The sequence below is a fragment of the Bufo gargarizans genome, chromosome 3, assembly GCF_014858855.1.
Source record: "Bufo gargarizans isolate SCDJY-AF-19 chromosome 3, ASM1485885v1, whole genome shotgun sequence".
In the NCBI taxonomy this organism is placed as follows: domain Eukaryota; kingdom Metazoa; phylum Chordata; class Amphibia; order Anura; family Bufonidae; genus Bufo; species Bufo gargarizans.
The window spans coordinates 566,596,998-566,611,571 of record NC_058082.1 but is presented as its reverse complement, the minus strand read 5'-3'; the positions used below and the strand labels follow the sequence as shown (position 1 = coordinate 566,611,571).

General features: G+C 47.7%; 1 protein-coding gene across 1 annotated transcript in view; it reads left to right on the top strand.

The window, feature by feature from the left end:
- LOC122930718 (V-set domain-containing T-cell activation inhibitor 1-like) overlaps positions 1-14,574 on the top strand; it is a 111,235-nt gene that overhangs the window by 30,613 nt on the left and 66,048 nt on the right. The window contains exons 2-3 of the mRNA XM_044284285.1: positions 4,143-4,207; positions 4,306-4,653. Coding sequence (XP_044140220.1) covers positions 4,143-4,207; positions 4,306-4,653 — 413 coding nt within the window. The remainder of the gene's footprint in view (positions 1-4,142; positions 4,208-4,305; positions 4,654-14,574) is intronic.

Genomic DNA, 14,574 nt, shown 5'->3' with positions numbered 1-14,574 from the left:
GACATTAGTAAACCTGGGCCACTGTGTGAACCTGCCCAAAGGCGACACCCAGCCTTTACAGTGGCATAACCTGGGCACCATTTGGCGCTATCAGTGCGTATATTTCTGTGATCTGGGTGTTGTATAGCAGTATTATTTGGGCGCTGTGGCGGAGATCTGCCAGAGGACTCACAACACGGTTCCTCCTGCAGTTCGTGCTCAGAGTTGCCCGTAAATTTCTGGCTTCATTTGGGCCAGGAGACTGGGGTAAATGAAGATAACGGTGTGGGGGGACTGGCCACACCGCCCTCCTGCCCTTGTCAGGCCCATTTCAGGGAAAGTGGTGAGGATGGCGCAGAATCCAAGAGATGCAACAACTTTTTAAAAAGTTGCGAACACCAGATTTTAGGAGCAAGAGAGATGATGAATCTCCTCCTCTACATTACATTCTGTGCTATGGTATGTGTCCGTTTTATTAAGAGCAGCATGGCAGCATTATATATACATAAAAGTGTCCTTTGTAATAAGCGCGCGCCGGGTGCAGAACGCGAGCAGCTCCAGACCCGGTTCTCCCACACACTGAGTCATATACAAGAAAAAGGGTCGGCACTGCTGAGTGCGGCAAATGTCCAACCGTATTCACGCCTGCAACGTGCGATATATGGCGGTGCTCTGCATGATAGCCATGCAAACATTAACGAATAAGGAAAAAATGAATAGCGGCACTCACCATAAAGTAATATTTGCAGCTTTATTCTGGTAAAAAAACGGAAAGTGTGGGCACCGCACAGATGAATCAGGCAACAGCCGTTCCGCGATACCTGCGCTTTGTCAAGCCTCCCAGGGCTTGTGTCGCTTCATGTGCTCAGAAGTCTCTGTTACAGTGACTTTATGACAGGTAAGTGGCTCCGATAACGCACTTAGGGTACGAGTCATTCTGACATAAGTTTTCCTATTCCAACAATGTCATAAAAACGAGGCAATGCCCTCGAAGCCTTTGTGTTTAGCGAGCGGCCAGCAATGGACCTGGGGGTTATCTGCTGTAATCCGGGTAATCCAGAACTGCGCCCGAATATTAACCATATAGTTGCCTTGTAGTCTAGGGCAGTAAAGGAGTCCATATCAGTATAGGTGGTGGTCTAGGATAGTCAGCGATTTCCTATCAGTATACCTGGAGGTCTAGGTCAGTGAGGGGTAAATGTCTGTTTGCCTTGAAGTCTAGGGCAGTAAAGGAGTCCATATCAGTATAGGTGGTGGTCTAGGATAGTCAGCGATTTCCTATCAGTATACCTGGAGGTCTAGGTCAGTGAGGGGTAAATGTCTGTTTGCCTTGTAGTCTAGGGCAGTAAAGGATTCCATATCAGTATAGATGGTGGTCTAGGATAGTCAGAGATGTCCTATCAGTATACCTGGAGGTCTAGGTCAGTGAGGGGAAAAATGGCTGTTTGCCTTGTAGTCTAGGGCAGTAAAGGATTCCATATCAGTATAGATGGTGGTCTAGGATAGTCAGAGATGTCCTATCAGTATACCTGGAGGTCTAGGTCAGTGAGGGGTAAATGTCTGTTTGCCTTGTAGCCTTGTAGTCTAGGGCAGTAAAGGATTCCATATCAGTATAGGTGGTGGTCTAGGATAGTCAGAGATGTCCTATCAGTATACCTGGAGGTCTAGGTCAGTGAGGGGTAAATGTCTGTTTTCCTTGTAGCCTTGTAGTCTAGGGCAGTAAAGGATTCCATATCAGTATAGGTGGTGGTCTAGGATAGTCAGAGATGTCCTATCAGTATACCTGGAGGTCTAGGTCAGTGAAGGGTAAATGTCTGTTTGCCTTGTAGCCTTGTAGTCTAGGGCAGTAAAGGAGTCCATATCAGTATAGGTAGTGGTCTAGGATAGTCAGCGATTTCCTATCAGTATACCTGGAGGTCTAGGTCAGTGAGGGGTAAATGTCTGTTTGCCTTGTAGCCTTGTAGTCTAGGGCAGTAAAGGAGTCCATATCAGTATAGGTGGTGGTCTAGGATAGTCAGAGATGTCCTATCAGTATACCTGGAGGTCTAGGTCAGTGAGGGGTAAATGTCTGTTTGCCTTGAAGTCTAGGGCAGTAAAGGATTCCATATCAGTATAGGTGGTGGTCTAGGATAGTCAGAGATGTCCTATCAGTATACCTGGAGGTCTAGGTCAGTGAGGGGTAAATGGCTGTTTGCCTTGTAGTCTAGGGCAGTAAAGGATTCCATATCAGTATAGATGGTGGTCTAGGATAGTCAGAGATGTCCTATCAGTATACCTGGAGGTCTAGGTCAGTGAGGGGTAAATGTCTGTTTTCCTTGTAGCCTTGTAGTCTAGGGCAGTAAAGGATTCCATATCAGTATAGGTGGTGGTCTAGGATAGTCAGAGATGTCCTATCAGTATACCTGGAGGTCTAGGTCAGTGAAGGGTAAATGTCTGTTTGCCTTGTAGCCTTGTAGTCTAGGGCAGTAAAGGAGTCCATATCAGTATAGGTGGTGGTCTAGGATAGTCAGCGATTTCCTATCAGTATACCTGGAGGTCTAGGTCAGTGAGGGGTAAATGTCTGTTTGCCTTGTAGCCTTGTAGTCTAGGGCAGTAAAGGAGTCCATATCAGTATAGGTGGTGGTCTAGGATAGTCAGAGATGTCCTATCAGTATACCTGGAGGTCTAGGTCAGTGAGGGGTAAATGTCTGTTTGCCTTGAAGTCTAGGGCAGTAAAGGAGTCCATATCAGTATAGGTGGTGGTCTAGGATAGTCAGAGATGTCCTATCAGTATACCTGGAGGTCTAGGTCAGTGAGGGGTAAATGTCTGTTTGCCTTGTAGCCTTGTAGTCTAGGGCAGTAAAGGAGTCCATATCAGTATAGGTGGTGGTCTAGGATAGTCAGCGATTTCCTATCAGTATACCTGGAGGTCTAGGTCAGTGAGGGGTAAATGTCTGTTTGCCTTGTAGCCTTGTAGTCTAGGGCAGTAAAGGAGTCCATATCAGTATAGGTGGTGGTCTAGGATAGTCAGAGATGTCCTATCAGTATACCTGGAGGTCTAGGTCAGTGAGGGGTAAATGTCTGTTTGCCTTGAAGTCTAGGGCAGTAAAGGAGTCCATATCAGTATAGGTGGTGGTCTAGGATAGTCAGAGATGTCCTATCAGTATACCTGGAGGTCTAGGTCAGTGAGGGGTAAATGTCTGTTTGCCTTGTAGCCTTGTAGTCTAGGGCAGTAAAGGAGTCCATATCAGTATAGGTGGTGGTCTAGGATAGTCAGCGATTTCCTATCAGTATACCTGGAGGTCTAGGTCAGTGAGGGGTAAATGGCTGTTTGCCTTGAAGTCTAGGGCAGTAAAGGAGTCCATATCAGTATAGGTGGTGGTCTAGGATAGTCAGCGATTTCCTATCAGTATACCTGGAGGTCTAGGTCAGTGAGGGGTAAATGGCTGTTTGCCTTGTAGTCTAGGGCAGTAAAGGAGTCCATATCAGTATAGGTGGTGGTCTAGGATAGTCAGAGATGTCCTATCAGTATACCTGGAGGTCTAGGTCAGTGAGGGGTAAATGTCTGTTTTCCTTAAAGTCTAGGGCAGTAAAGGAGTCCATATCAGTATAGGTGGTGGTCTAGGATAGTCAGCGATTTCCTATCAGTATACCTGGAGGTCTAGGTCAGTGAGGGGTAAATGTCTGTTTTCCTTGAAGTCTAGGGCAGTAAAGGAGTCCATATCAGTATAGGTGGTGGTATAGGATAGTCAGCGATTTCCTATCAGTATACCTGGAGGTCTAGGTCAGTGAGGGGTAAATGTCTGTTTTCCTTAAAGTCTAGGGCAGTAAAGGAGTCCATATCAGTATAGGTGGTGGTCTAGGATAGTCAGAGATGTCCTATCAGTATACCTGGAGGTCTAGGTCAGTGAGGGGTAAATGTCTGTTTTCCTTAAAGTCTAGGGCAGTAAAGGAGTCCATATCAGTATAGGTGGTGGTCTAGGATAGTCAGAGATGTCCTATCAGTATACCTGGAGGTCTAGGTCAGTGAGGGGGTAAATGTCTACTATATACTGTAGCTGGTGAATTATCGGAGTGAGTCTTAGGTTCAGCACTCCTGATGATTTGGTGCAGTTAAAGGGTTAATGTCAGGGTCATAGCTGGGGTCACTCCGTTTTCGGTGACTCTTCTCCCTTTTTTTGCAGTATGATTGCGATCATCATCCTCCTTGTTGCCGCCCTTGGGCTCATCATCGGCCTCAGTGTTGCCGGTAAGTTGTGCCGTACGCGGAGGTGACGTTTTGCACATTATCTGAACCATCAGATGCGGCAGTGACCTGTAGACTTCACCCACCGTTTCCTCCTCCAGGTAACAGCACCACTAATGACGTGACCACCGTTAACACTGTCGGACAGATGGGTAAGGATGCGATCCTTCCTTGCACTTTTACCCCTGATGCTAAAAAAACCAGTAATGTCCTCTGGGAGAAGGTGGGAGACACTGGGAATGTCTACAAATATGAGAACGGAAAGATTTCATTGACCGATCAGAACTCAAACTTCAAAACTCGGACCTCGCTCTTCATCACCCAGCTGTCTGCAGGCAATGCCTCCCTGGCGTTAACCAATGTCAAGCTGAATGACGCCGGCGTCTACAAGTGCACAATCACCAACTCTAACGGGCAAGGACAGAACACGCTGAGCCTCAGCGTCGGAGGTGAGAAGCATGGGGGACGGGGGACAACTTCAGCTTAGAGGATAGAGTGCCGACAATCTCAGGGTGCCTATAGTGCAGGGAGGCTCAACTTGTGGCCCTCCAGCTGCTGTAAAACTACAACTCCCACCATGCACTGCTGTAGGCTGCCCAGGCATGATGGGAGTTGTAGTTTTACAACAGCTGGAGGGCCGCAGGTTGAGCCTCCCTGCTATAGAGGAAGGACATTCATGGGTCCTGTACTTTCTCACTTGATCCATCAAGGCTTCGTTCACATTTCCATTTATTTTCACATCAATGAAAAAATCAGTCCGCGTTCCATTCGTAATGTCCGGGAAGCTGCATCCGTGTTTGGACGCTGCTCAGCTGAAAATGTATTTCTAAAGCATCTCCTACCAGTGGTCAGTGCCAATGGCATGCCTATGGTGTTTGGCACCCAGGGTGGGTACATTCTCTGCCCCCCCCCCCCCCCAATACTTAAAAAAACATTGTACCCCCTCACAGTAATATTGCCCTCTTTGTGCCCCTTCACAGTAATAATGTCCATTTTGCCTGCTTAATAGTAGTAATGCCCATTGTGCTAGTAATACCCTCTGTGCCCCCTTCATAGTAGAAATCCACACTGTGCCCTGTCACAGTAATAATGCCCATTTAGCCCTCTTAATAGTAGTAATGCAGACTGTGCTAGTAATGCCCTCTGTGCCCTCTCTATAGTAGAAATTCACATTGTGCCCTGTCACAGTAATAATGTCCTCTGTGCCCCCTCCATAGTAATAAAGTCATCTGTGCCTCCTCCAGAGTAATAAAGCCCTCTGTGCCCCCTCCATAGTAATAAAGTCATCTGTGCCTCCTCCAGAGTAATAAAGTCATCTGTGCCTCCTCCAGAGTAATAGTCCTCTGTGCCTCCTTCATAGTAATAAAGCTCTCTGTGTCCCCCTAAAGAGTAATAAAGCCCTATGTGCCCCCTACATAGTAATAAAGTCCTCTGTGCCCCCTCCAGAGTAATAAAGCCATCTGTGCCCCCTCCATAGCAATAAAGCCCTCTGTGCCCCCTCCATAGTAATACATCCCTCTGTGCTCCCTCCAGAGTAATAAAGTCATCTGTGCCTCCTCCAGAGTAATAAAGCTCTCTGTGTCCCCTAAAGAGTAATAAAGCCCACTGTGCCCCCTCCATAGTAATAAAGTCCTCTGTGCCCCCTCCAGAGTAATAAAGTCATCTGTGCCTCCTCCAGAGTAATAGTCCTCTGTGCCTCCTTCATAGTAATAAAGCTCTCTGTGTCCCCCTAAAGAGTAATAAAGCCCTATGTGCCCCCTCCATAGTAATAAAGTCCTCTGTGCCCCCTCCAGAGTAATAAAGCCATCTGTGCCCCCTCCATAGCAATAAAGCCCTCTGTGCCCCCTCCATAGTAATACATCCCTCTGTGCTCCCTCCAGAGTAATAAAGTCATCTGTGCCTCCTCCAGAGTGATAAAGCTCTCTGTGTCCCCCTAAAGAGTAATAAAGCCCTCTGTGCCCCCTCCATAGTAATAAAGTCCTCTGTGCCCCCTCCAGAGTAATAAAGTAATCTGTGCCTCCTCCAGAGTAATAGTCCTCTGTGCCTCCTTCATAGTAATAAAGCTCTCTGTGTCCCCCTAAAGAGTAATAAAGCCCTCTGTGCTCCCTCCATAGTAATAAAGCCCTCTGTGCCCCCTCCATAGTAATAAAGTCATCTGTGCCCCCTCCAGAGTAATAAAGTCACCTGTGCCTCCTCCAGAGTAATAAAGCTCTCTGTGTCCCCCTAAAGAGTAATAAAGCCCTCTGTGCCCCCTCCAGAGTAATAAAGTCATCTGTGCCTCCTCCAGAGTATTAGTCCTCTGTGCCTCCTTCATAGTAATAAAGCCCTCTGTGTCCCCCTAAAGAGTAATAAAGCCCTCTGTGCTCCCTCCATAGTAATAAAGTCCTCTGTGCCCCCTCCAGAGTAATAAAGTCATCTGTGCCTCCTCCATAGTAATAGTCCTCTGTGCCTCCTTCATAGTAATCAAGCTCTCTGTGTCCCCCCTAAAGAGTAATAAAGCCCTCTGTGCCCCCTCCATAGTAATAAAGTCCTCTGTGCCCCCTCCAGAGTAATAAAGCCATCTGTGCCCCCTCCATAGTAATAAAGCCCTCTGTGCCCCCTACATAGTAATAAATCCTTCTGTGCTCCCTCCATAGTAATAAAGCCCTCTGTGCCCCTCCAGAGTAATAAAGTCATCTGTGCCTCCTTCATAGTAATAAAGCCCTCTGTGCCCCCTCCATAGTAATGAAGCCCTCTGTGCCCTCTCCATAGTAATAAAGCCCTCTGTGCCCCCTCCATAGTAATAAAGTCATCTGTGCCCCTCCAGAGTAATAAAGTCATCTGTGCCTCCTTCATAGTAATAAAGCCCTCTGTGCCCCCTCCATAGTAATAAAGCCCTCTGTGCCCCCTCCAGAGTAATAAAGCCCTCTGTGCTCTCTCCATAGTAATAAAGCCCTCTGTGCCCCCTCCAGAGTAATAAAGCTCTCTGTGTCCCCCTAAAAAGTAATAAAGCCCTCTGTGCCCCCTCTATAGTAATAAAGTCCTCTGTGCCCCCTCCAGAGTAATAAAGTCATCTGTGCCTCCTCCAGAGTAATAGTCCTCTGTGCCTCCTTCATAGTAATAAAGTTCTCTGTGTCCCCCTAAAGAGTAATAAAGCCCTATGTGCCCCCTCCATAGTAATAAAGTCCTCTGTGCCCCCTCCAGAGTAATAAAGTCATCTGCGCCCCTCCAGAGTAATAAAGTCATCTGTGCCTCCTCCAGAGTAATAAAGATCTCTGTGTCCCCCTATAGAGTAATAAAGCCCTCTGTGCCCCCTCCATAGTAATAAAGTCCTCTGTGCCCCCTCCAGAGTAATAAAGTCATCTGTGCCTCCTCCAGAGTAATAGTCCTCTGTGCCTCCTTCATAGTAATAAAGCTCTCTGTGTCCCCCTAAAGAGTAATAAAGCCCTCTGTGCTCCCTCCATAGTAATAAAGTCCTCTGTGCCCCCTCCAGAGTAATAAAGTCATCTGTGCCTCCTCCAGAGTAATAGTCCTCTGTGCCTCCTTAATAGTAATAAAGCTCTCTGTGTCCCCCCTAAAGAGTAATAAGCCCTATGTGCCCCCTCCATAGTAATAAAGTCATCTGTGCCCCCTCCAGAGTAATAAAGCCATCTGTGCCCCCTCTATAGTAATAAAGCCCTCTGTGCCCCCTACATAGTAATAAATCCTTCTGTGCTCCCTCCATAGTAATAAAGCCCTCTGTGCCCCTCCAGAGTAATAAAGTCATCTGTGCCTCCTTCATAGTAATGAAGCCCTCTGTGCCCTCTCCATAGTGATAAAGCCCTCTGTGCCCCCTCCATAGTAATAAAGCCCTCTGTGCCCCCTCCAGAGTAATAAAGCCCTCTGTGCCCCCTTCATAGTAATAAAGCCCTCTGTGCCCCCTCCATAGTAATAAAAGCCCTCTGTGCCCCCTCCAGAGTAATAAAGCCCTCTGTGCCCCCTCCAGAGTAATAAAGCCCTCTGTGCCCCCTCCATAGTAATAAAGCCCTCTGTGCCCCCTCCAGAGTAATAAAGCCCTCTGTGCTCCCTCCATAGTAATAAAGCCCTCTGTGCCCCCTCCATAGTAATAAAGTCATCTGTGCCTCCTCCAGAGTAATAAAGCTCTCTGTTGCCCCCTAAAAAGTAATAAAGCCCTCTGTGCCCCCTCCATAGTAATAAAGTCCTCTGTGCCCCCTCCAGAGTAATAAAATCATCTGTGCCTCCTCCAGAGTAATAGTCCTCTGTGCCTCCTTCATAGTAATAAAGCTCTCTGTGTCCCCCTAAAGAGTAATAAAGCCCTATGTGCCCCCTCCATAGTAATAAAGTCCTCTGTGCCCCCTCCAGAGTAATAAAGTCATCTGTGCCCCCTCCAGAGTAATAAAGTCATCTGTGCCTCCTCCAGAGTAATAAAGCTCTCTGTGTCCCCCTAAAGAGTAATAAAGCCCTCTGTGCCCCCTCCATAGTAATAAAGTCCTCTGTGCCCCCTCCAGAGTAATAAAGTAATCTGTGCCTCCTCCAGAGTAATAGTCCTCTGTGCCTCCTTCATAGTAATAAAGCTCTCTGTGTCCCCCTAAAGAGTAATAAAGCCCTCTGTGCTCCCTCCATAGTAATAAAGCCCTCTGTGCCCCCTCCATAGTAATAAAGTCATCTGTGCCCCCTCCAGAGTAATAAAGTCATCTGTGCCTCCTCCAGAGTAATAAAGCTCTCTGTGTCCCCCTAAAAAGTAATAAAGCCCTCTGTGCCCCCTCTATAGTAATAAAGTCCTCTGTGCCCCCTCCAGAGTAATAAAGTCATCTGTGCCTCCTCCAGAGTATAGTCCTCTGTGCCTCCTTCATAGTAATAAAGTTCTCTGTGTCCCCCTAAAGAGTAATAAAGCCCTATGTGCCCCCTCCATAGTAATAAAGTCCTCTGTGCCCCCTCCAGAGTAATAAAGTCATCTGCGCCCCCTCCAGAGTAATAAAGTCATCTGTGCCTCCTCCAGAGTAATAAAGATCTCTGTGTCCCCCTATAGAGTAATAAAGCCCTCTGTGCCCCCTCCATAGTAATAAAGTCCTCTGTGCCCCCTCCAGAGTAATAAAGTCATCTGTGCCTCCTCCAGAGTAATAGTCCTCTGTGCCTCCTTCATAGTAATAAAGCTCTCTGTGTCCCCCTAAAGAGTAATAAAGCCCTCTGTGCTCCCTCCATAGTAATAAAGTCCTCTGTGCCCCCTCCAGAGTAATAAAGTCATCTGTGCCTCCTCCAGAGTAATAGTCCTCTGTGCCTCCTTCATAGTAATAAAGCTCTCTGTGTCCCCCCTAAAGAGTAATAAAGCCCTATGTGCCCCCTCCATAGTAATAAAGTCCTCTGTGCCCCCTCCAGAGTAATAAAGCCATCTGTGCCCCCTCCATAGTAATAAAGCCCTCTGTGCCCCCTACATAGTAATAAATCCTTCTGTGCTCCCTCCATAGTAATAAAGCCCTCTGTGCCCCTCCAGAGTAATAAAGTCATCTGTGCCTCCTTCATAGTAATGAAGCCCTCTGTGCCCTCTCCATAGTGATAAAGCCCTCTGTGCCCCCTCCATAGTAATAAAGCCCTCTGTGCCCCCTCCAGAGTAATAAAGCCCTCTGTGCCCCCTTCATAGTAATAAAGCCCTCTGTGCCCCCTCCATAGTAATAAAGCCCTCTGTGCCCCCTCCAGAGTAATAAAGCCCTCTGTGCCCCCTCCAGAGTAATAAAGCCCTCTGTGCCCCCTCCATAGTAATAAAGCCCTCTGTGCCCCCTCCAGAGTAATAAAGCCCTCTGTGCTCCCTCCATAGTAATAAAGCCCTCTGTGCCCCCTCCATAGTAATAAAGTCATCTGTGCCTCCTCCAGAGTAATAAAGCTCTCTGTTGCCCCCTAAAAAGTAATAAAGCCCTCTGTGCCCCCTCCATAGTAATAAAGTCCTCTGTGCCCCCTCCAGAGTAATAAAATCATCTGTGCCTCCTCCAGAGTAATAGTCCTCTGTGCCTCCTTCATAGTAATAAAGCTCTCTGTGTCCCCCTAAAGAGTAATAAAGCCCTATGTGCCCCCTCCATAGTAATAAAGTCCTCTGTGCCCCCTCCAGAGTAATAAAGTCATCTGTGCCCCCTCCAGAGTAATAAAGTCATCTGTGCCTCCTCCAGAGTAATAAAGCTCTCTGTGTCCCCCTAAAGAGTAATAAAGCCCTCTGTGCCCCTCCATAGTAATAAAGTCCTCTGTGCCCCCTCCAGAGTAATAAAGTAATCTGTGCCTCCTCCAGAGTAATAGTCCTCTGTGCCTCCTTCATAGTAATAAAGCTCTCTGTGTCCCCCTAAAGAGTAATAAAGCCCTCTGTGCTCCCTCCATAGTAATAAAGCCCTCTGTGCCCCCTCCATAGTAATAAAGTCATCTGTGCCCCCTCCAGAGTAATAAAGTCATCTGTGCCTCCTCCAGAGTAATAAAGCTCTCTGTGTCCCCCTAAAGAGTAATAAAGCCCTCTGTGCCCCCTCCATAGTAATAAAGTCCTCTGTGCCCCCTCCAGAGTAATAAAGTCATCTGTGCCTCCTCCAGAGTAATAGTCCTCTGAGCCTCCTTCATAGTAATAAAGCTCTCTGTGTCCCCCTAAAGAGTAATAAAGCCCTCTGTGCTCCCTCCATAGTAATAAAGTCCTCTGTGCCCCCTCCAGAGTAATAAAGTCATCTGTGCCTCCTCCAGAGTAATAGTCCTCTGTGCCTCCTTCATAGTAATAAAGCTCTCTGTGTCCCCCCTAAAGAGTAATAAAGCCCTCTGTGCCCCCTCCATAGTAATAAAGTCCTCTGTGCCCCCTCCAGAGTAATAAAGCCATCTGTGCCCCCTCCATAGTAATAAGCCCTCTGTGCCCCCTACATAGTAATAAATCCTTCTGTGCTCCCTCCATAGTAATAAAGCCCTCTGTGCCCCTCCAGAGTAATAAAGTCATGTGTGCCTCCTTCATAGTAATAAAGCCCTCTGTGCCCCCTCCATAGTAATGAAGCCCTCTGTGCCCTCTCCATAGTGATAAAGCCCTCTGTGCCCCCTCCATAGTAATAAAGCCCTCTGTGCCCCTCCAGAGTAATAAAGTCATCTGTGCCTCCTTCATAGTAATAAAGCCCTCTGTGCCCCCTCCATAGTAATAAAGCCCTCTGTGCCCCCTCCAGAGTAATAAAGCCCTCTGTGCTCTCTCCATAGTAATAAAGCCCTCTGTGCCCCCTCCATAGTAATAAAGTCATCTGTGCCTCCTCCAGAGTAATAAAGCTCTCTGTGTCCCCCTAAAAAGTAATAAAGCCCTCTGTGCCCCCCTCCATAGTAATAAAGTCCTCTGTGCCCCCTCCAGAGTAATAAAGTCATCTGTGCCTCCTCCAGAGTAATAGTCCTCTGTGCCTCCTTCATAGTAATAAAGCTCTCTGTGTCCCCCTAAAGAGTAATAAAGCCCTATGTGCCCCCTCCATAGTAATAAAGTCCTCTGTGCCCCCTCCAGAGTAATAAAGTCATCTGCGCCCCCTCCAGAGTAATAGTCCTCTGTGCCTCCTTCATAGTAATAAAGCTCTCTGTGTCCCCCCTAAAGAGTAATAAAGCCCTATGTGCCCCCTCCATAGTAATAAAGTCCTCTGTGCCCCCTCCAGAGTAATAAAGTCATCTGTGCCTCCTCCAGAGTAATAGTCCTCTGTGCCTCCTTCATAGTAATAAAGCTCTCTGTGTCCCCCCTAAAGAGTAATAAAGCCCTATGTGCCCCCTCCATAGTAATAAAGTCCTCTGTGCCCCCTCCAGAGTAATAAAGTCATCTGTGCCTCCTCCAGAGTAATAGTCCTCTGTGCCTCATTCATAGTAATAAAGCTCTCTGTGTCCCCCCTAAAGAGTAATAAAGCCCTATGTGCCCCCTCCATAGTAATAAAGTCCTCTGTGCCCCCTCCAGAGTAATAAAGCCATCTGTGCCCCCTCCATAGTAATAAAGCCCTCTGTGCCCCCTACATAGTAATAAATCCTTCTGTGCTCCCTCCATAGTAATAAAGCCCTCTGTGCCCCTCCAGAGTAATAAAGTCATCTGTGCCTCCTTCATAGTAATGAAGCCCTCTGTGCCCTCTCCATAGTGATAAAGCCCTCCATAGTAATAAAGCCCTCTGTGCCCCCTCCAGAGTAATAAAGCCCTCTGTGCCCCCTTCATAGTAATAAAGCCCTCTGTGCCCCCTCCATAGTAATAAAGCCCTCTGTGCCCCCTCCAGAGTAATAAAGCCCTCTGTGCCCCCTCCATAGTAATAAAGCCCTCTGTGCCCCCTCCAGAGTAATAAAGCCCTCTGTGCTCCCTCCATAGTAATAAAGCCCTCTGTGCCCCCTCCAGAGTAATAAAGTCATCTGTGCCTCCTCCAGAGTAATAGTCCTCTGTGCCTCATTCATAGTAATAAAGCTCTCTGTGTCCCCCCTAAAGAGTAATAAAGCCCTATGTGCCCCCTCCATAGTAATAAAGTCCTCTGTGCCCCCTCCAGAGTAATAAAGCCATCTGTGCCCCCTCCATAGTAATAAAGCCCTCTGTGCCCCCTACATAGTAATAAATCCTTCTGTGCTCCCTCCATAGTAATAAAGCCCTCTGTGCCCCTCCAGAGTAATAAAGTCATCTGTGCCTCCTTCATAGTAATGAAGCCCTCTGTGCCCTCTCCATAGTGATAAAGCCCTCTGTGCCCCCTCCATAGTAATAAAGCCCTCTGTGCCCCCTCCAGAGTAATAAAGCCCTCTGTGCCCCCTTCATAGTAATAAAGCCCTCTGTGCCCCCTCCATAGTAATAAAGCCCTCTGTGCCCCCTCCAGAGTAATAAAGCCCTCTGTGCCCCCTCCATAGTAATAAAGCCCTCTGTGCCCCCTCCAGAGTAATAAAGCCCTCTGTGCTCCCTCCATAGTAATAAAGCCCTCTGTGCCCCCTCCATAGTAATAAAGTCATCTGTGCCTCCTCCAGAGTAATAAAGCTCTCTGTTGCCCCCCTAAAAAGTAATAAAGCCCTCTGTGCCCCCTCCATAGTAATAAAGTCCTCTGTGCCCCCTCCAGAGTAATAAAGTCATCTGTGCCTCCTCCAGAGTAATAGTCCTCTGTGCCTCCTTCATAGTAATAAAGCTCTATGTGTCCCCTAAAGAGTAATAAAGTCCTCTGTGCCCCCTCCATAGTAATAAAGTCCTCTGTGCCCCCTCCAGAGTAATAAAGTCATCTGTGCCCCCTCCAGAGTAATAAAGTCATCTGTGCCTCCTCCAGAGTAATAAAGATCTCTGTGTCCCCCTAAAGAGTAATAAAGGCCCTCTGTGCCCCCTCCATAGTAATAAGTCCTCTGTGCCCACTCCAGAGTAATAAAGTCATCTGTGCCATCCTCCAGAGTAATAGTCCTCTGTGCCTCCTTCATAGTAATAAAGCTCTCTGTGTCCCCCTAAAGAGTATAAAGCCCTCTGTGCTCCCTCCATAGTAATAAAGTCCTCTGTGCCCCCTCCAGAGTAATAAAGCCATCTGTGCCCCCTCCATTGTAATAAAGCCCTCTGTGCCCCCTACATAGTAATAAATCCTTCTGTGCTCCCTCCATAGTAATAAAGCCCTCTGTGCCCCTCCAGAGTAATAAAGTCATCTGTGCCTCCTTCATAGTAATAAAGCCCTCTGTGCCCCCTCCATAGTAATGAAGCCCTCTGTGCCCTCTCCATAGTGATAAAGCCCTCTGTGCCCCCTCCATAGTAATAAAGTCCTCTGTGCTTCCTCCATAGTAATAAAGCCCTCTGTGCCCCCTCCAGAGTAATAAAGCCCTCTGTGCCCCCTCCATAGTAATAAAGCCCTCTGTGCCCCCTCCAGAGTAATAAAGTCATCTGTGCCTCCTTCATAGTAATAAAGCCCTCTGTGCCCCCTCCATAGTAATAAAGCCCTCTGTGCCCCCTCCATAGTAATAAAGCCCTCTGTGCCCCCTCCAGAGTAATAAAGCCCTCTGTGCCCCCTCCAGAGTAATAAAGCCCTCTGTGCTCCCTCCATAGTAATAAAGCCCTCTGTGCCCCCTCCAGAGTAATAAAGCCCTCTGTGCCCCCTCCATAGTAATAAAGCCCTCTGTGCCCCCTCCATAGTAATAAATCCCTCTGTGCCCCCTCCAGAGTAATAAAGCCCTCTGTGCCCCCTCCATAGTAATAAAGTCCTCTGTGCCCCTCCATAGTAATAAAGTCCTCTGTGCTTCCTGCATAGTAATAAATTCCTCTGTGCCCCCTCCATAGTAATAAAGACCTCTGTGCCCCCTTCATAGTAATAAAGTCCTCTGTGCCCCCTCCATAGTAATAAAGCCCTCTGTGCTCCCTCCATAGTAATAAAGTCCTCTGTGCCCCCTCCATAGTAATAAAGCCCTCTGTGCCCCCTCCAGAGTAATAAAGCCTTCTG